This window comes from Triplophysa rosa, linkage group LG12, assembly GCF_024868665.1.
Source record: "Triplophysa rosa linkage group LG12, Trosa_1v2, whole genome shotgun sequence".
Lineage (NCBI taxonomy): Eukaryota > Metazoa > Chordata > Actinopteri > Cypriniformes > Nemacheilidae > Triplophysa > Triplophysa rosa.
The window spans coordinates 11185025-11207696 of NC_079901.1; the positions used below are offsets into that span (position 1 = coordinate 11185025).

General features: G+C 38.5%; 1 protein-coding gene across 1 annotated transcript in view; it reads right to left on the reverse strand.

Moving 5' to 3' along the window:
* cd276 (CD276 molecule) overlaps positions 1–22672 on the reverse strand; it is an 82231-nt gene that overhangs the window by 39188 nt on the left and 20371 nt on the right. Inside the window, 2 exon segments of the mRNA XM_057347464.1 lie at positions 18484–18780; positions 21618–21965. Of these exon segments, the coding sequence (XP_057203447.1) occupies positions 18484–18780; positions 21618–21965 (645 nt within the window).

The window sequence follows — 22672 nt, forward strand, 5'->3', positions numbered from 1 at the left end:
CATAAATAGACAACACAGAGTACATAGCATTTAACTTTTTATTTTTCGACAGGTGCTTAACCTTAAAGGGGTATTTTACCCAAAAATAAAAATTAAATGATCATTTATTGACCCTCATGTTATACAAAACCTGTATATGACTCTTTCTTCTGTGGAACACAAAATAAGATATTTTGAGAAATGTCTCGGTGATTTTGTGTTCATACAATGGAAGTCAATGGGAGCAAATGTTGTTCGGTTACCAACGTTCTTTAAAATATCTTCTTTGGTGTTCTGCAGAAAAAAGTAACTGCACCCTAGTCATGAAAATAACCAATTATCACACGACGCTGAATTTCAACTACCGATATCTCCCGTGGCAACCTGGGGAGTTCCAAGCCCCGCCCCTCACAGGTCAGGCCTAACATACCAGCTCCACTTCAGCAGGATTTTCTGCTGTTGCACTCCTTTCATCTCCTGGAATAAAGAGTTCAAACACCTCCCCGGCCTAACCTCTCTCTCCTCTCCTGATACCTCTGATCAAAGCTATCGCTATTTCCTTTTACCTGTGACAGAGAGTCGCCTCATCACAATAGCGAGGCCATGTGGAGAAGAAAGGACTGAGGAGAAGTGTGTCCAGGTGAGCCTCTGGGCTGCTGATGCTCAGAAAGAACCAACTTTCCCTCAGGCTGAGCACAGACCTGGTCTTATGGGGCAAATACAAACGGTGCCAGCAAAAAGACAGCCCAACTTAGACAGCATGAGGTGAGAGGGAAGCACGTTTGGAGCATGACAGACCATGCATTTAGAGAAATGAAGGTAAGGTTGTTCAAAAGGACAGTTCACTGGGGGAAAATGAAGTAGAATGACATGACATGTTCCAACATTTGGCAAGCCAGGCTCTACAAATTGCACATCTTCTGCTTTCTGTACCAGCAAAAATAGAGTAGTGGTCAAAAGTGATGTCCAACTTTGGACAATTGACATCTTTGCTCTTTATTCAAATATTTCAGTTGCATGTTGCTTTGGTGTGTTTGGATCATAAACTGAAGCCCAGCTTTGAGAAGAATTTAAGGAAGCTTGGCAAAAAATTACATACAACACACGTGCACATGCATGTGTTTATAAAGACAGCTCAGGAGAAAGACTGCACAATATTACCACAAGAGAGTATCAACAAATATTAAAAACAGATCAACTTTTAGTTACTGTTTGGTTTCCTGTTAGCTTTTTGTTTATCTATGCATTTTTGTATAATAGGATAAAAAACATATTCCCTAATAGATTGTATTTAGCCTTTTTGCCAAATAATCTTGTTCAAAAAATACCTTTGTTTTGTCAATTTGTACTATACACCTAATATAACCTAAGGGGGCATTAAAAGCAAACATCACTTTTGGCCGCTACCGTTAATGGATTTTTAACAAAAGCTTTATAAAAAATTGTAAGTGTATACATCTTGCGTGTTATTTAGCCATATGACTTTAGAGGCTGTTTACACAACAGTGTTTTCAACTAAAAACCAAAAACTTTTGATATGTTTCGGCCATACACGACAACAGCGTTTTGGGAGACTAAAAATGCAAACTTTTGAAAATGAGGTTTTTTAAGGCACCGATATCGTCTCTGTGTAAACTGCAAGACAGAACTTCCTGAAAACGATGACGTCATGCGCATGCGTATTACGCGTTCAACTCAACTCAGCTTTATTTATGTAGAGTTTTTTTTACAATTTTCATTGTTACAAAGCAGCTTTACATGTGTTATTGAACATATATGAAACATATTGACTATAAGCAAAACATTAAAGTAAAAACAAAAAAGGCGAACACGCAGAAAACAGACATGCACACAGGTTCATACACACCCGCATGCAAAACATGCATGGACTCACAACTCCACAAGAACAGAACACAAAATACACACGTACTAACACACACAGACACACACACACACGCACGCACGCACGCACGCACACACAGTGTGGTTATCACAGAGAAGCACATGTTTAAGATAAAGGAGAGAGAAACACATTTCAAATATTAAACAGACTATAAATTCCTATATGTAATAATAAATAAATGAAGCAGAATGTTACATTTAAAGTGATATTCATACATACAAAAACTTTAAATTCTAAAGCTGATGTCAGCAGACCCCCGGTCAGGCAAACAGTGCAAAACAGTATGCAAATGGTGGCGAGGAACCCAAAACTCCAATGGAGAAAAAAAACCTCGGGAGAACCCATGCCCAACCAGGGGAACCAGTTCCCAGCTGGCAGAAACTGCTGCATCTCTACAAGCTCGACAGTGCTTGCACAACTAGGCTAAATAAAAGTCATGCGAATATACCCAAAACAATATGGTGGCCTCCAGTACTGTGTGCTGGTGCTACTCGTCGCCACAATGTATTTATGTTTCTCCAGCAAAAAGTGGATCAACTGCACCACTAAGACCAGCGGAGACACATTATTTACATTCGGCAGACTTTAAACGCACATATACGTTGACCCAGGGTATTGAAAAGCACTTTTGGCTTATAGTTATACCTGTGTATGTGTATGCATGCAGGCACGCTGGGTTTCTTTACAAAGCAACATCATCATCCACTGGCCTGGCATGCATAATACAGAGTTTTTGATTGTTTTCAGCAAATGCAAATTCAAATGCAATATTCATTTCATGGTATAGCATTTCATGGAAGTAAAGATTGTCAGTCCTCTAACACACTCTTATAGGCGTTTCTGTTATCACCCTACACAGCAGCTTACCATCAACGCTAAAAGACAAAAGTGTGCTCTCCCAAAACACTGCCATCTGCCCCTCCCAGAGCTCCCTGACATTTCAAAGATTATTCATTTTTATTTATTTATCCATCTATTTATTGTCCTCCCCTCCAACATGCCCGCTAAGGGATCTCCATGAATTCTGATTAGCAATAATAACAATAAATGTAATCACAAAGACAGCAAGCTAGAAATGTCAGAGGACAGGGATTAGCTAAACAGGGAGACACACGACGGGCTAAGATTTGATTTCTTCCCTTCTGAGGGATTTGGATTGAATAAATGACTTTAGGCTGGTGTCTGACATTAAGCATTCATCACAATGAGGGGGAGGTGATCACAGTTTTTTTTGTTTTCGCCTTCATGAGTTTTTTGTTTTTCCTTTTCTTGATAAGGCTTTATTGCAAGCACCTATGTGAGAGGGAGGGTGAGAAAGGCTGATGTGGCCAAACGTGTTTTTTTTTTTTTGTTGACTGATCAGCATATTTGCCTGGAAACACTTCCTCCTGCGAGTTTGATTGAATTACTTTAAAGCTGAGAAAATGAAGGGCTGTCTTATTAGCTTTCAGGAGAGGCACTCATCCCTTAACCCCAGACACCCGGCTTCTCATTCCTTCACTGACATGCTTTTAAAAGTGACATCATCGCCTTGCACAGACAGCTGCAGCTGCAAGGAACACATGGGTGCTTTATGCAACAGATCATGCAACTGGTTTCCAAGCCAGAGTATAGAGGCCGGTGCTGTAGGGACTATAGCTCTGGGATGGTATCGAAAAGGTTGTAGGTTTGAAACATGAAGTATATTGTGTTCTTGATCTAGAAAATTGACATCAAGTTGCCATAATTACTTTCTCCAAACATGTTTCTGGTGTTATTGTGTCTGGTTCATCAAACATGTATTTGAAATCTTTCATTAAAATAATATGTCAAATAAACTCTCTGCATCTCTTAGATTTACAACTCGCTATGAGAGAAATCAGTCAATGGAAGTGTCAAATATATTGATATAAAAAATTGAACTAAGAATATAGTGAGAATGTAGGTCTATTGCAATACTTGGAAATATAGATTTTTCCCATCCCTAATTGGGATACATCAAGATGCTCTCTCAGGGGTGAAGCTGACCTTCAGCTTCCTCAAAAGCACATGCTTCCCGACTTTCAGTCCTCCAAATCTAGTCCATACATTGTATTGAAATATAGCTCACATTGACTTGAAATTTGAGTAACTCCTGTGGGAATTTTCCTGTAACTACAGTATATTGTTACAAAAAAACCCCATTTAAATTATGACTATTCACTGATTTACCACCAGGTAGGCCTTGCCAACCAATAGTACTATTACTGTAGTTTTGTCATCTTGCATATACATCACATGAAATTCTTCCTTGGTACGACTGAGCCACAGTGTTACAGTTTTCGAAAAAATCTAATTGTTATAACGTAGACGAAAGTATTTTTTAATAAAAGTTCACCTTTCACCTTTAAATAAATGTAAACCTTATGAGCTAAGCACAGCAGAATGAAGTATTGGGGTCATAGACGTTTCTTGGCTTACCTCATTTAAAGGGCAGACTAATTCCTCCGGTCTATGACCAAGCTTTCAGCAAAGACATTACCATGTAAACACACTTAAACTCATCGTCCTTCTCACACCGATCAATAAAGCACCTCTTAATAGATCCAGACAAATGTCTGACATATTTAACAGAGCAGCGAACTTACCGAGAAAATACTAAAAGATCCATATCAGGGACTGCAGCATAAAAAGCCAGAGCTGCATAAAAGCACTTAAATATAATTCATTCATGTTTCAGTCTCACAGCTTTTCAGTAAAATGTACAAGCACAAAGAATAAACAAGGATTTGTGGATGTGACAGCAGGATCATGGTGTTCTTTCTGACCTTTAAACAGGCGTATAAACCATTTAAAAGAGGACATTTTGAGTAGAAATATACTTTTGAAAGTTGGTTTAACATAATTGAGGCAACTCTACTATTCAGGTGCAGTGCCTGTAATATTTTCACAATTATCCACGGTTTTTTACAATGCACAATCGTCATGTTTACCTACTATTTATATTTTTACATGTAAGTCTTATTTCTTAAAAGCTGTATATTTTGACATTTATTAATTTATAATAAATATTTGCTAAAGCAGAGAGTTAAAATGTCATTTGATGGTAAATATGCACTTTAACTATTTGAATATCAAGGGATTTCAATGTGTTTTGTTATTTCTTTTATTTTATCTGATTTTCTTACTATTTGTTTATGGGTCTGTAATTAATAAAATGTTATTAATACTGCCCTATATTTGCTAAAGTATTTTATTTTATAATGTAATGTAATTTAATTTAATTAATTTAAACTTCTTTACAATTTATTTCATTTGAACTTGTTATCAATTTGTTTACAAAACAGTTTAATGGTAAAATTATTAGAATATCAATTTTATTTTTTAATAACTTATTTCCTGTTGTCCACTTGTGGGTCTGTAAATAATAAATGTGGCCTGTAATTAATAGCTTACTTATTATTACTTCCCCCCCCAAGAAAACAAAATGCAAATACAGTACATCATTTCTCTTTTTTTTCTAGGTGTGTCCATTAAAGGGTTAACCTCTTTCTCTCAATTCAAGGTAAAAAGGAAAAAATGATGGGGGCGAGCAGGAAAGAAATAAGTGTGAAGCCGGGTAGGACAGCTCATTAAGAGTGTGTGTACAGTTCAAAGCAAACACGTTGCAGCATGCTCATTAGAAGCACAAGATGATAGTGGAAATGTAGGGCAGCCCTGCAGTGCTGATGGAAATGCCCTGGAGGGTGGAGGTGGTCACTTCATCCTGCAGCGAGCGCTTCCCCCCCAGGGGCGGGAAAGAAACTGAGGCCGAGCACGTGGTGTGATGGTCAGCCTCTGATTGACATGAGCTCCATCATTTCCACACATCTCACCCACGCCGTTGACATTAAGATGTCGGAGGCAGACTGGGCTATTGATTTTTCGGCTCCTCCATTTGCTCGCTCGCTCCCTTCTCTCTCTCTATCTATCTTTCTCTCTTTCTTTTAAGGCCGCAGGACATAAGTGAGGCAAACTTCGGGGGCCATAATCAGTTTAAAAAGTTGGGCTCTAAATTTTTAATTAGCTCTAAAACAAGCAGTCGCTGGGAGAAGGCGAGAAGGTGTAGCGAACAATCACTAGTGACAGCTATCAACACCATGGTGAGATACTCTCAGCTAGCCAGACGCTCTTTCAACCAGCAGGGGCTGATTAGAGACAGCCAAGTGTGCATTTGTATGTGTGGTGGTGTCTAAATACGGTCCTTGATGTTAAAAGCGCCCTCGTTTGATGGTGTAATGTCAGACTCAGGCATTGAAATGAGAAGGCTCATAGATTTAAAAGCACCTGTACCCATACAGCCTGATTAGAATTACGCAACAAAATGAATATAGAGGGATGTAAGGGTGTCGACAGAGAATGGACAGCTACTTGAGGCACTCGGAATGAGAATTAAATGAGTCAAAGGTGACAGCGCCGAGCTTAAGGTGAGGACCTTAACAAGCTTACAGATTGAATGAATTCACTAGACTTCCTGATGGAAACACCAAACAAAAGAACATGAAACTATAAACAAACCACACAGAGGGAAATACAACAAACATAAGCAAATGTATTATACATATCATTAATCTGTACACAAAACATTATTATTTAATATTATAAATGTACTGTTTAAGTTAACTGTAATTCACTTAAAGGTCCAGTGTATGAAATTTACCGGCATCTAGTGGTGAGGTTGCAAATTGCAATCAGATGTTGTCACGTTTTCGCTTCTTTGCTGAACGAGATAACAGCGATAACGTACAACATGCGCTCTGTAGAGCAGTTTGTCAGTTTAGGGCTACTGTAGAAACAACATGGTGAATTCCTTGTAAGGGGACCTGCGGTGTATGTAGATAGAAATAGCTCATTCTAAGGTAATAAAAATTACACCTCTGAACACGTTAAAATACACCTCTGAAGACATAGCTATGTATATTATATTGCATTTCTGTCAACAGATCCTCATACATTGCACCTTTAAAGGGACACATTATATGATAATGTTTTTCTGTGGAACACAAAAGAAGATATTTTGAGAAATGTCTCTGTGATTTAGTGTTTATACAATGGAAGTCAATGGGTTCAATGTTGCTTGGTTACCAACACCCTTCAAAATATCTTCTTTTGTGTTGTGCAAAAGAAAGAACGTCATACTGGTTTGGAATGACGTGAATAAATGATGAAAGAATTTTCATTTTTGGGTGAACTGTGCCTTTAAATGTCTTCGACATGTTTTTCTAGATTTATCCCCATTGTAAACGACAGTATATTAGCATTTACTTTGCCAATAAATGTACCAATAACGTTTTATTTGATTCAGCATCTGCTTTGCGACTCTGTTCAATCAAGTTAATGGAACATATAAACGGAGTGACAGGCCAATGCAAATACAGCAACTATCATCTCTCATCTTCTCTCAACTCCTCACATCTCTTTCATGCTCGCCTCACCTCAAGGTTTTACAAATACAAAGTACCACTGTGAGACAGATAATTGCTTGTCTGCGAAAGCCATAACATTCATTCAATCCAATAAAACACACTTGTCCACATCAAGACACCAATGGCATCTCTCCTCCACATCTCTCTGTTTTCCACGGTCACCAGTAATGTTTTTGATTGGATGATGTGATGGACAGATCAGGTGCTCTGTTCTGGATCAAGCTTAAGTCCACAAGCATCCAGCTGAATGACGAGCGACTGATCGTTCAGAGGAGACTACACACAAATAAGAGATCAGAGCTATTTTAGTTGAAGAACCTTGAAGTTTGAAATATGTTCATCCGTTTGTGTGTGCGTGTGTAAGTGTTAACGCTAAAAGAAACACTTCATTTTTTTCAAGGACTTTTATGTTTGGTCATTTGTGTGCAGAGCTGAAATGCAGATGAGACGCGTTTTAACTGCGGTGGAGCTGAAGGCCTTGATTTTCATTCATCCTGTGACAGCATCCTGTCTTTCTCCCTCTTCTTCCCAAACCATCAATTAAACTTAATGGCCATCACCACCTTCCCCTCCAGACCTCCATCTTAAACTATCTTAGATGAAGACAAACAAGTGATCTTGCGAACGGCACCTCTCGCATTTGCTTTATTTATTTATTTACTCACTTGATTATTTACAATCCGCAGCTTCGCAAGCAGCTAAAATTAAGTGGCTGATGCAAATGCGTGTGTCTTCGGGCGATTACGGCACTTTGGGACGACTGTGCACGTTTCCAGTGATCTATCGCGACCGGACGGCACTCGACAGCTGGGTTAAAATGAGGATTACCAAGCAATGATGTTTTTTTCTCTGTGTTTGGAAGAATTCATCTTTAGACACTCTGGAGACTAATGGTTCACTGAATGCTAACTCACCCATAATAAGGACTTTGTGTCTTTTCGCCATCCCTAGACACCAAACCATAGACGATGGTGATGCTTGGTGCTCAACCTAGTTCACGACACTGTGCACAGACAGAAGAGACCCTTTCGTTCAACGCTTTTTCTACGATTGTTTAGTTGTCTTATATTATGTTTTCTCTCTGTGAGAATCAATGCAACCTTTAAAAAGATTTCCAGGCAGTAAAGAATGAAAATTCCAATACTATTTACAGCAAGAGTCGATTTTTGTCTCTCTCTTGCTCTCTTTTTTTTGTGTTTACTACACCAGCAGATACTCTCTAGGATGGGCGCATGAAGGGAGCAGATGTGAATCTTTAATGGCTTTACAAAACACCCTCGACAGCCGAGTAGATCTGGGATAGCACCGCCTGCCTCGCTGTAAAAGAATGATGCAATGCATTTCCTCCCCACACAGGGCAGATGATAGAAGCTCACAAGTAAACAGAGATGGATCATCAAATCATCACAGGATGTGCGCCGCACCGTTGCCAATCTGAAGGCAGAAAAATCTAAAACACATACTCAGACAGACGGCATGCATGTTATGGGTATAAGAGAAGATCTGTGGTTGAAAAAGGCATTTTCAAAACACAACGACAAGCACTTCGGATAAGCAGAGCAGTCTTTGCGCTGTGCTATTTGTTGTATTTGTAAAAATCAGAGATCCTAGATTTATTTATACAAGGACTTTATAGTCATAAACTTGAAGTTCACCCAAAAATGAAAATTCTGTCATCATTTACTCACCCTCGAGTTGTTCCATATCTGTATACATTTCTTTGTTCAGATGAACTTTCCCTTTAAAGGAACAGTTTGCTTAAAATGAAATTCTGTCAGCAGCTATTCTCATGTTATGACTTTCTTTACTCTATGAAATACCAAATGAGTTAACCATCAGAAAATCCCAGCTGTGCTTCTTTATAAACAAACATGAAAGTGACCGCATGTTTAGCCCTAGTCTCCATCCACTTTCATTGTATGGAAAAGAGAGGCAGTTAGTTAACTCATTTATTGTTGAAAGTCATATGGGTTTGAAATGACATAAGGGTGAATAAATGATACGGTATATATTTTGGGCAAACTATCCCTTTAACAAGTATCTTTACCACGTTTTCAGTAAATGCATAACAACAGGAGTTATCTGAGATGCAAAATTGCATAAGGTTGCATAAGACTTGTTTTCAGAGAAAATATATTCTTATATAACAGTATCTTGTCGTATTCCATTGCCAGGTTTCCTTCTTACATGTTTATGCTAAAAACCAGACAGCAAATACTCTTCAATTCAAGATAGATTCTCTGAATATCTGAACTGAATATCCCATGCAAATTTTCTTTCACAGGTAAAATTATCTTGTCTAATGGATGTTTAGATATTTTTTATTAGAAAACAAGACAAAAGATGTTCATTAAGCGTAGACATTTCGACACATTTCTTACAGAAGAACAAAGAGAAAACAATATATACATATATTGAAAATGTACCGCTTTTAAAGTGCCTGCAAAGTGATGTGAGAGTGGAACGTTATGTTTTATGAATACGGAATTACAGTTTATTGCACTTTTTGTGAAGAATTGATTACCTAATGCTTCTCTGCGCCTACCGGCTCCTGTGAATGGACGAAAAATAATAAAAGAAAGATTAAACATGCAATGCCGAATCTGCGGTCAGTGGGCCTTGCCATTTTCCTTTTTAACAGGTTTTAGTCTCAATTCTTCACTTCTAATGTCATTTCTGCTGTGCAGACAACAGCACAAACGTGACACTGTATTGACAGATCTTACAACCGTATTTAACCTCCCCCAAGATTACATATATTTATTAAACAATATATTAGACACAATGTTTTGAGATCGTCAGTATCATCATATGTATTATCTTTTGTCACGCAGAATAAAACAAGAAGGTGTCAGACAAAATGTTTAACGTGACCTGAGGGGTCATAAAATGATACTTTTTTATGTCTAGCACATCAGGCAGCTTAATGTTGACTTCCTGCCTGACCAGTATTAAATACAGCAGCCCAGAGTGGGATTAAAAAGACAACCACACCATTTAAAGGATTAAACCAAGAGCCCATGAGCTCAAGATTTCAAACACATTTGGGTCAACTTCAAAGTGTCCCTCCTTTCTATATTTTATACTCATGACAGACAGCGGCACTACTGGCCGGAGTTCAAGCGGATTATCGAACATGTCGAATTTAGCTACAATGACCTAAAGTATCAGTTCTTTGGTACTGTTCTGCTCCTCTGAGGCATTTTCTGTTTAGGGTTTTCCAAAATGTTCATATTTCTTTCCCTTCAAGATCAAACCAGCGACCTTACAGTTGCTTACCTGCTCTGAGCACACACTTACCTCAGCACACACACCCAACTTGATGACCCTAAAAATATATGCACTGTATGCCAAAAACATAAATTGAAATAAAAAATGGACATCCTAAATTTATATCACATATAATATATGTGGCCTTCCTATCAGTTTGAGTACATTGAAGGAGCCGGCTAATCTCAGAGCATTTTCAGGCAGACTTGAAACTACACACAAAGACAACGTTTTGTTCTACAAAGCCAGCAGTGATTTAAAGTGCTTCTTAAGCCAGAACAAAAGCAGTTTATGGAGGTTGTACACCTCCTTTGTGCTGCAGTAATTTGTGTGCATATCCAGTGGAGGGGCAGGATGTAAATAAGTGAAAGGGAAGCTTCAGGAGTGTATGGACCAGCTTTTTTAAGGCTATTCACTGTTTAGTGTTCCCTAAAAATGCTGAAACTAACATGATTTTATATCGCTGAGCCAAGGCAGACGATAGGCTGCGCGAAACCAAATTCTACACAGGATTTTACAGCAAATGCACAAACATAAATACTCATAATAAAATAAAAACAAAAAGATAATAATTAATAGTCTTAGTTTCTGCCAGGCAACATCGTAGAACAATCATGTTTTCTTACTTGTTAACTGCAATGACCCTACTGTAGATATTAAAATAAAAAAATGCACGGACCACCACTGCTGTGCCCTTGAATGAGAACTACTCATTCATGAACAATTGATTAGTTACAATAATAGATTGATTTTGGAACTATTAGCTAAACCTCACCTTTACCAATGACACATGTCCCATTAGCAGCTAAACTGAAAAATTAATGAGAGGTAAAATATGCTTTGGCACTGCCGTTTGTTATGGGAGTAGGATGCACACGCTGACCCTGACCACACGCAATTAGAGCATGGAGTGGAAAAGCTTAAAATGAGCTCCAAACTTGAAACCATTCAACATTTGGCCATCATTTAGTTCCTTGTCTTTAAAGCTGCAATTTGCCATCTCTGTTTGAAATAATGTAGAACTGAAATTAGCCATGAAGAAAGACTTAAATCATGTGAAATAAGTAAGGGATAATGTACAGGCAGCCGGTTGTTATCGCAGAAATAAGCTTGCATCACACTGAAGGGGCTCATTTCGCGATAACAGCCGGCTGCTTGTACATTATCCTGCTTATTACACGGCTACTTGCCACATGAGAAAAAAACTGGACATGAAATGTGAATTGGAAATATTTTATTAGCTCATTTTTACCGAATGCAGACTTTCCGCGAGGAAAAGCCGTTTACTTTCGGTTTTAAAGTAAGAAACGACGTTCAAACGTCACGAACAGGCAAATTGGTTTAATCATTTGTAAATATAATGTCATTTATGTTATTAAAAGACATCTTTATAATTCATTTTTGTGTAATATTAAACTGCCCCTCTCAAAATGATTTGCAGCATCCGGGTTACAGGGTGTTATTAGTTTTGAGCGGTTGTTATTTGAAAATAACAACCCTTGGAATGTCGCGACTGGCCAATCAGAATCAAGCATTCAAATGAGCCGTGTAATAAAAGATAATAAAATACTGAAACAGGAAGTGCTTCAGGACCAGTATTGTTTACACCTTTCAAAATCAGTGTACCAAATCCAAATGTAACCTTATTTCACGAGCAAAACTCTATAATCCAACCCCGATCCACCCCAAAAACTACTATGAAATCGCCCGTTGACAGCTTTTGTTTCTCAGTGTTTGGGTTGCTTAGCACCGTGGTCTCGTGACCAGACCAATCAGACTAGCGTGAAAAGTGCTGTTTGCGTCTCCGACAGTAATGAATACAAGGCCCCATCAAGAAGCAGGATTGAACAACACTCTCATTTAGATTGCTGTTTCTCCTAGCAATGCATGCGCTAATTACATTCAAATTAGGCCGGTGAGGAAGAGAAAGAGACAAGGACTAATAAAGGGTTTCATTCTTGCTGCTATCATTCTGTCTTCAGCTTTGTCCGCCTCTCGATTTCTCTCTCTCTCTCTCTCTCTCTGCATCTTTCTCATTTTCTTTTTCTCTGCTTACTTGACTCTTTAGGCAACTGCGAGCACAACCGAGCTGTGTCAGGTAGCAATTTAGTAGGCGACGTTTGCCAGGACAAGTGGAGGACCAGATGATAACACAGGGAGAGAGAGAGAGAGAGAGAGAGAGAGGGGGGAATAAAGGAAAAAAACAGAAAGACTTTCTTACTAATGTTGGCTGTGTGAGTGAAATATTGAAGGGTTACTAAAGCTACAGGGTGTAATTTTTTAACGCTAAAATACTACTATCCTAGCTTAACATGCAGAGACGTTTAATAAGTAGGCAGGCGTGTGTGCTATAGGTTGATTTTGCCTCAAAACGTGTCAACACTATGGCTCTGTGAAGTTTATGGTAGGTTTGATATACATAGATTTAAGCACAGTAATATTCAGTATTGAAGCAATAATTCCTAATTAATCTGTTTTAAACTAAGAATGTTCAAAATGTTGCGCTTCGTGATAATTCAATGCAGCCATATAAAAATGCAAATCACTTTATTAAACATAATAACTGGTTTTGTGAACAGGAAGTTGCAATCCGTATTCTGATGCATTTCCGAGTGAAACGGAATATAGAATGAGAAAAATTGTGGGCGTGGCTTGTGTTTTTCATGGAAAATTGATTGAATATGAAAGCAGGCGGTGCATTTTGAAATGGAACTAGCAGCCGGCTGACAGATGTAGGGGAGGAGTTAACGGATGTTCTGCCCAAGCCGTCTAACTTAAGTCATTAGAGATGGATAGCCACTAGAGGGCGGAAGTGCATTTCCAGATTTTGATTGAAAATTATGAGAAGAATGTGAACTTTAAAAAGAGAATGATCCACACTGACAAGCTATTTATAATAAACACTTCAATATTCCTTAAAAAAATAGGAATTGTAATTTTTTTATTTCACAAGGACTTTAACAGTGTCACGATTTGCCTCTGAAATGATTTTATAAATACTCAACGGCCAAGACGCGCCGCGCTGCTGCTTGCTGCTCACATTGAAAATGAATGACTTCCGGCCACTTTGATGCTCCCGATGGCTGCGGTGTGACTGCACAGTAATGCCATTTCATAACGTAAGCTAGCGTAATGACGCAACTAGTCACAAGACACACGAGAGCCAATGCCATTTCACTGTCGATGCTGACGTAACGGTTAACATTTACGGCGAATGGAGAAGGGGATCACTTTCGAGTCTGTTCTTTGGCCTCGTATCTTCCTGTTACATGTTGTGTTTTATATTGTAAAATATAGAAACTGTTAGGTTTAGGGTGGGGTCGGGTCGGGTTACGTGCTCAAATACGACTAAATTGTGCGTACGAAATAAAACAACGTACACAAAATACGACGTCTGATTAATTTCAAAATCATTACACCCGAATATAATATAATATGGTGTTGTTAACGTTACTGTTGTTGGAAATTGTGATACCGGGTTGCAATATGTTCCTGATGGTACGTATTTTGGGGCACTACAAAAAGTGTTCAAAAGGAACGTATTTCCTATGAGACCAGGTTGCGTTTGTCATGCCACGCCGTATCCAGTGTGAACAAAATGTAAAATTATAATGGTTCTAATGCATTCGATTGTATTTTGTTGTGTCGCGCCGCGTCTGGTGTAGATACAGTGTTACAGTAAAACAGTTAAAATAAAAAAAGTTAGAATTCAAATTTTGTAAATGCATTACAAACATATTAAATAATTTCACTTATCTTGTGTGTGTGTGTGTGTGTGTGTGTGCGCGTGTGTGTGTGTTTTGTGTTTGTTGAAAACAAAAGGTTGACAGGGCATTTTTCAACAAACAGAACTTCAACTTACTATAACAATTTCTGTGGTTACCATGGCTACATTATTCACAGCAAAATCACCATCGCTACATTTCTAAGCATCCCAGTTTCTCGGATACACCCTCCCTGACTCTCTATCAGTCTATTGACTGCTGCTGGTTTATCTCCTTTTGTTTCTGACTCCCTTCACCTTTTACCCAGAATACAATACAGGCAAAGAGAGACGGACAGTATCAGTCTCTCCCTATTATGCAATAAAACCATTCCATATAGCCACTCACACACCGGTTTCCCCTTTCCTGAGCTCTCGACATGCTGAAGGACTTTCCAGTGAGGCCACTGTACTGAGATATCATATGTCTGAAAGAAGTGCCCTGAGAAAGGAAACCTCCACGTTCTGATGAAGTCTTTAAACAGGACAGTGAAACAGCCAGAAAAACAGAAACTTCCATGAGGTGGGTCAGGTGTGGAAGATCACGACTATTACCGTTAGCTCATTAGCTCATATGAGTGTGCTCTCCCTCTTCAGAGGCGGTGTCAGAGGTCTACCCATCATCTGGTCTCTCCATCTTTAAATGTTGTTGTTTTCACTCTCTCTCGGGGTTTCGACTCATTTTCCAGTCCTCCGCTTATTACAGTATCTCAAGGTCGATAGCTGCAGATTGATTGAAAAACACTCTTACGTAACTCAAAGTTAAAGTGGAGCTCAGATCATCTCAGGATACACATCCAACAAAACAATAATAAGAATAACATTCACTACCTGACCAAAGTATGGATACCAAACACACTACAATTTCTATGGGCTTGTCATTTCACTTCAAAATCATGGACAGCAAAGGGCCTGCTTTTTGCTGCTAACAGCTTCCAATTTCTTTTTTTCCAATTTCCAGGTTTTCTGCTAGATATTCCAGCAAGCTTCTCTTGGTCAACCATCTCCATTATAAAACTCGGCTCTTAAATGTTGGTTATGCAAATGGATGAAATTCGGGCTCTTGTCATTATAAACAGCATCTAGAAAATTACAGTGCAGTTAATGGTGTACATGACGCAATGAGGTTTGTAAGATTCTCTCCCTGTCATCTTTCATTCGCTGTTTACACAGATCATCAACATGACATAAAGCAGCATAATGGCTCTGTTCCAAAGTATTGCGAAATGTCTACTACCAACATAAGCAGCTGTCTTTTAGGGCAGCTTCATAACTAAAATAAACTAATAGCTAAGAACTATAATGAATAAATAGTTTCATTAGTGTGAATTTTTATTGCGTTTGGTGGTCGCATGTTTCAACTATGCTTGCATTATTGAGAGGAAGTATTTCTAGTATACTTGTTAAAGGGAAAAAAAATCTGCCATCATTCACCCACACACATTCATGACTCTCTTTCTTCTCTGGACCACAAATATATTTTGAGAAATGTGTGTCCATTCAATGGAAGTCAATAGGGGTCAATGTTCTTCAAAATATCTTTTTTGTGTTCTGCAGAAGAAAGAAAGAAAGTCATATAGGTTTATAATTACATAAATGACAGGTTGAATAAATGAAATATTTTTATTCCATTTTTTTATTATTATTTATAACTAAGTTTGCTAAGCATTATGGGACTGCTTTCTCTTTAAAGAATATATCTGTTGCTGCCTTAGTTGTCTATTATGCTATCGACCTTCAAAAAAATGATTTGATATACACTAAACTATTTAAATGATGACAGGTCACAAGGTATAGACATTGGTATTGGTATGGACATTTCAGGAAATATGATGTTCCTTATCAATAAAAATGTACAATGTAATTTACCCAAAACTATATTCCAACAATCATGACAATATCGTACCTAAATATACCAAGCCATAATATACAGTAGGCCCTCAAAAGCATGGATTGAGTACAGAAACATAAACTCTAAGTTCATGACACAAAAGATTATGCACTTTCTGCAATAAATAATACATCTCTATAACACCTCAGTGGATAATGAGAAAATTCAAGTGAAATGACAGAAGGTAATTGATGAATTATGTTGTGGCTAATTGAGATTGAGATTAAGTTTCTCTGACCTCTTTCAATGCCACGGCATAAGAACCCGTCCCTCCCGCTGTTCATTTTCTCACCGTGAGCCTTGACAGACTTTTCGACAGCCATCTTTTTTTCTTCCCTTTTCATTCATTTGTGGGTACGTCTGTATTACTTTGTAATTTTTCTTTGGGAATTTGGGGAGAAGTGTGACATTTTAATGGGTCGGTTCAGACTCTCGTCTCCGGTATGCTCTTCCGGTGAAAGTCTCTTTTGAATACTAAATAGATCATTGATAGACGTCCTAAACTTCTCACTTAGAAAGACATTTTGAGCCCTTATACGCAGAACTTCTCTCCTACGCACTAACTTCTGTTAATATTTTCAACAAATAATGCAATGAGGGTAAGGTTTAGAAATACAAAGTAGCATCGTTGCTGTGAAAGACCACACGTTGTACACACGGCACGGCTGTGATGTTAAGTTATTGATTTTCGTGAATGTGCTGTGTGCACAGTGTTACAGGTAAAGCGTTGGAGAGGTGCCTGGCTCAACACAACCATTATTGCAAATGATATCAACTATAAAAACTGTCGCATGTTATAACTCTGGAAAAGCATCTGTTTTAGTTTTAGTGTCAGATATTAATGTGATCACATGTGTAGCTTTGGTTCAAAGCAAAGTCTGGTTACAAAATATATTTGCTTTAATGTATAAAAAACAACCGCGGAAACTGCATCTAGCTCGGCTGGGTCAAAATTAATTACCAAAGCTGCGGAGCATACAGCAGCTGTTGTAAACAAATGCAAATGCATTTTCATATCAAACAAGGTCGGCATGATCCCTCAGCTCACACATAGACTCTGACGCTGTTTACTAACAACTTGTAAGGCTACCGTAGTTGAGCTGATCCGCGCATAGCGTTATTGTTACCGGCTGCTGTGATCACAGCTGATCAGGGTGACATGCTGTATGACAGGCCAGGTACTCCAGAAGTTTCTCATCTGAAGAATGAGAAATAGGATATGGGATGTTTTGATGTGGGAAGAAGAACCTGACCCCAGGGTTTGCTTGTGCGAACTGTAAGCGACAAAGCTGAGGATGAAAGCTGAAGACATTACGATGGTTTTTATCCATCGACATGACTCACTGTTGAGGATTTAATAACCGCTTACAGTACCGTTACAGTCAGAGGTCTTTGTGTTTCAATGTGCTACGTGCTGTAGATCCAAACGCTCCTAACTGAGTTCATTACTCCAGCTAAGCACTAAAGGCCCAATGAAAGCCCATTCCAATTTCAAAGAAATAATCTGTGAAATAATCGTGCGCTGTTCTCATTTAACCATGGGGAAAAAAACGATGGCGATGCTTATTGGACCATAATTGGACAATCCATTATTTCCTCCCCATTTGGGTTGGTGAGCAGCTATGAGAAAGACGGGGATGTCGTTTAAGCCATCAATGCAAAGATTTTAATAGACTTCAGGTTCTTTTTGAATTATTACAAAAAAAATAAAGGAATTTAAAAGAGATAGTTCACCCTAATATGGCAATTATCCAGTCATTTAGAGGAAAACAATGGAAATAAGCCTATGGCTTTTTCTGTACATTATTTAAATGTTGTATAGATAGTATACATGATGGCTTTCTTGTAATTTTTTTATTTGTCACATAAAGCAAGAACAACAAGTTTCTTTAAAGGAGATTACCATGTCAGTACGGCGGTTGACACAAAACCAATGCAAGTCAATGGGTACCGCCATTGCTTGGTTACCAACATTCTTCAAAATATCTTCTTTTCAGTTTTGCAGAAGATAGAAAGTAATACAGGTTTGAAATGACAAGAGGGGGATTACTTGATGACAGAATTTTCATTTTTGGGTTAACTATCCATTTAACAGAAAGTCCGGGCAGCTCTTCTACAAAGTGAATGTACACTATCAAGTCAAGTTTCAAAAAGACCATAAATCACATGACCAGATTTCTATAAGAGTTGTTCACATAAATTATTTGGGTAAGTAAATCTGGCTTTTTTCTCATCAAACGTTATAGCTACCCACCTGTGATTGTAACGGATGCCTGTCCTTCCTCTCCTAACAGTGGATTGGTCAGTCGGCAATTTTACGTGCTGTTGGGCTCCAGAATGACAGTCAGAACACTTTTCACACTGAAAAGCCCCTCCTCATTGGCTACTTGAGAATTGATAACGTTGTCCGTCAGGTTGTGCCCGGCTCCGTCCTGCCACAGCACCTCAGCTTCAGGATATCCTCCGTACGCCACTCAGGTGAGGGCCACCATTTCACCGGGCCTCAGGTTGGGCTCGGCATCCCAGGTGACCAGGGGTTTGGAGAACGGAGCTGTCGATGAAAATAGAGATCATTTAGCACTCCTTGTGGTACGTCTTGGTATGGCAGGTAAAAGTGTACATTGGCTGACATTGACACCTGTCTACAACAGCATTACGTTCAGTGAACTTACGTCGAAACTTGAGGGAAGAAAAAGCTACGGTGACAGAGAAAAAAGGAAATCTGAGTGACTGCGCTTAGCTTTTAGCTTAGCGACCCACCGCTGCGTGCCACCTTGGGACCGGCTTGACATGATTCCCATTAAATTGTTAATTACATTCTAGGAGCTTAGCATAAAACACACATGGCTCAACATCACACGGAAATCATCTGCTGACACACTCATCTACGCCCACTTCCTCAGGAGGGAACACTGTCTCCCTCAACAGGGTACTAGCACCACAGCTGGGGGGGAGGGGGGCTAAGGCAGCAGCTGGGGCTTCTGGGAAATCGGGGCAGCCATAAAGTGTTTTTTGTTGGGGGTTAGCACTACTCTGCCAGATGAAGAAATCATTGCACCACCGTCCCTTGAGCAACCAGACGGAAAAGTAGAGCCGGCATTATTCCCAGAGCCAATCATAATTCGGCAAACAAAAAGATGGGGCGTCGTGGCGATGGGAGAAAAAGCAATCAGGAGGTTGTGGGGTGCAGCGGAAAAGTGGGCAGTGATGCCAACAAGGCTGTGACCTCTGGCGCCGTCCGCTTGACGGACACGGAGATCTCTGTGGGGACCTGTGCCGATTCTTGCCAGCTTGACCAAAGACAGTTTAACCTCTTTGAGTTTAACCTCTTCAACTCTGATGTCATATTTTAATACTGAAACTGATCAAAATGGTCTCATTTTACAGAAAACACTCAAAGTTTGAGCTTTTATTTGATATGACTTACTTTTGTGACTTTGTGTGATCTACATATGAAATTGACTATATGATATCTACATGAGGGGGGGGCTGAAGAATCCAGACCTTATTATGTTTCTTTTTTGTAACAATAATGCAAAATTGATGGGATTGGTAGAAATCTGAAATTCTAAGCTTTCAAACGATATCATATACTGTATGTCTAGTTTTGTGCTCCACAACTTAAAGATTCGATGATGCAATATTGGGGCAGAGTTTAAGAGGTTAAAACTATATCAGAATCAGAAGAGCTTTATTGCCAAGTGTGCTTGCACACACAAGGAATTTTCTTTGGTGTTGGAAGCTTCTAGTACAGACATTCAACACAATGACAATACAATATAATACGATTTACGGTCTAAAAGATTCTAAATTGTGCATATATAAAATAAAGTTTCTTAACCATAAAATAATTATGGTTAAGAAATGGCACTTTCTTGTCTGACCATGCATTGTCTTTCAATAAAAAAATGTGGAAAAAAAAGAAATGGCACTTTCCATTAATAGGGTAAAAAACAGGGCCAAACATTTTTTTTTAAATGAAATCTATTTTAATTAAATACTAATGTTACCATGTCTTAAAATGATGACACAAATATCATTTTAATACTTTGGATAGCCAAGATCTTCAAATGGGACACACCAAAACCATTAGTTTAAAAAGGAGGACATACACATTTGTTTAAAATGAACTACTTTCCATGTCAGGTTAAATAATTGGTCAAATACGTCTTACACAAAGCACCGTGTCTCTAATGCTTTAATAAAGTAATGGGACATCACGTTGTACCCTATTCATGGCGAGCAGCAAATGTTAAAACAATGCTCAGATCTTTAACACTGAAAGTGGCACGATTGTTTCTTTAATCTTCATTAGTTGTAGAGAAAAGTGGAACAATACTGAGCATTAATATTACTTAATTCAATTCACAGAAAGAGAAAAAGCAAGACAACGGATACAGAATGAGTGAGAGAGAGACAGAGAGAGCAAGAGAGAGAGAAAGACTGGAGAATGGGCAAATGGCTTCTATAGATCATAAATAATGATGTATCCCAGTAAGTCTGAGTGCACTCAGACATAAAAATAATAACACACATAGCCAGCTTCACTTGAGCACTCTCTCCAGAGACTGAGGCAGACCATCAATCACATGAAATACTAACAATCAATACTACTGTATATTGATCAGGGTCTTCGTGAGAATCGCATATAAATGATCACGCTCATTATTGGGCCTTTGCAAAAGCACTAAGCATTTTACGACCATTATTTGAGATGTGCATAGATATCAATCATACAAGATGCCTCCAATATCCATAAGTGATGTCCATAATAACATACATTATTACAAAGTACTATATGTATAAAGGGCATAATAGTCATTACATATAAGCCTGGAGCATCGCAAGCAATGATATATCAGTTTTCAGATATTCGAATGTTGATATCATATACAGTATATGTATGTATTGTGTAGAGCGGCAGTAGATTTTGTAGACAGACGATTTTCAAGACTTAAGGAACGCTCTGTGCTCAATACAAGTTAAGTGCTATCCACAACATCGATGGCATCATGTCAATTACGGATGGAATATAAGTCATTTAAACCACTTTTATGACACTTTCTTGGTGAGTTTTCTTGTACTTTTCTGCTTTTAAAACAGAATGCAGGCTCAGTTTACTTCCATTGTTATAACTATGATTTTGCATGCCAAATTGCTACCGTTGATTTTCTGCAGAACTGCTTCGAAACACAAGAAGCTGCTTTTAGAAAATGTACTTTTCAAATGAATGACTTGATTATCTACAAACAAGAACGTTCCTTCAGGCCAACAACTCATAAAATCTAATAAATACAAATGAAAATTCTTCCACTTGGACTCACTTTTAATACGACATCTATATTGACTGTGTTTTGTGTGTTGTTTCTGTGTTACTCGTCCTCTTACCTGCTACTTGCATTAGTAGGGCGGCGCTGTTGTGCGTCTGAACCCTGACAAAACAGGAATAGCTCCCCTCATCCACAACTCGCACCTTCTTCAGCAGGAGCGACACGTTTCCCGCCATCAGCTGATCTGGGTACAGACTCGTGCGGTTGGCGAATCTCTCATCTTGGTCGGTCAGCTGATCCCGGCTATGCCAGTAACTGTGCACGTTGCGCTTGGTGTCCGATAGCTGCCAGAACACACTCAGGTCGGACAGGTTAAAGTTTGTGACCCCTGAGAAAGAGCAGTTGAGAACTGTGTCCATCCCAAATAGAGCCACCACAGGGGATTCTGGGACATGGACATTCAGAGCTGCAGAAGGAAGGATGAGACGGAGAAAAGTAGTTTATTAAAGAGGTTATTTCATGAGCGATTTTTTATCCTATGGTGGTAAACTATTCTCATAGCAAGACCAAGATGGTCAGGTGGATCTTAAACATTAAGAAGAAAAAATGTTTCATTTAGTTTTGATTTCACCAAAACACCAAAAACGTTTTATTTTATATTTTCATAAAATGGTCTTGAAGTGGATTGAAGAAAGAAAGTTTGATATGATCCATTTACAGTTGACAAGCCCTTCAACACTTTGAAAACACAAACAGACTAATATTGACACAATTATTTTTGTGTCATAGTGATGGAGTATCAAAGAGTATTTGTTATAAATAAACATAAACATCATTTCCATGTGTTAATGATTTGAATTTGCTGATTTGTATGCCAGCTCTGCATCTAAACTAACAGAAGGGTGTTACATCCAAACAGAGGAGCAGAAGAGACTTGAGAGAACTAATAAGTGATATTCTAAATGTGAAGCTTCTGAATGTTTGATGAATTAAAAAATGTTTTTTTTTTTTTTTTACAATTTATATAATATATAATTTTGTGTTCTGTGAGATAAAGTCATATACAGCTGAATATTCTTACATTTATATTTTTACATTTATGGATTTGGCAGACGCTTTTATCCAAAGCGACTTACATTGCATTGTATTATACATTTTGTTTCTGACTATGTG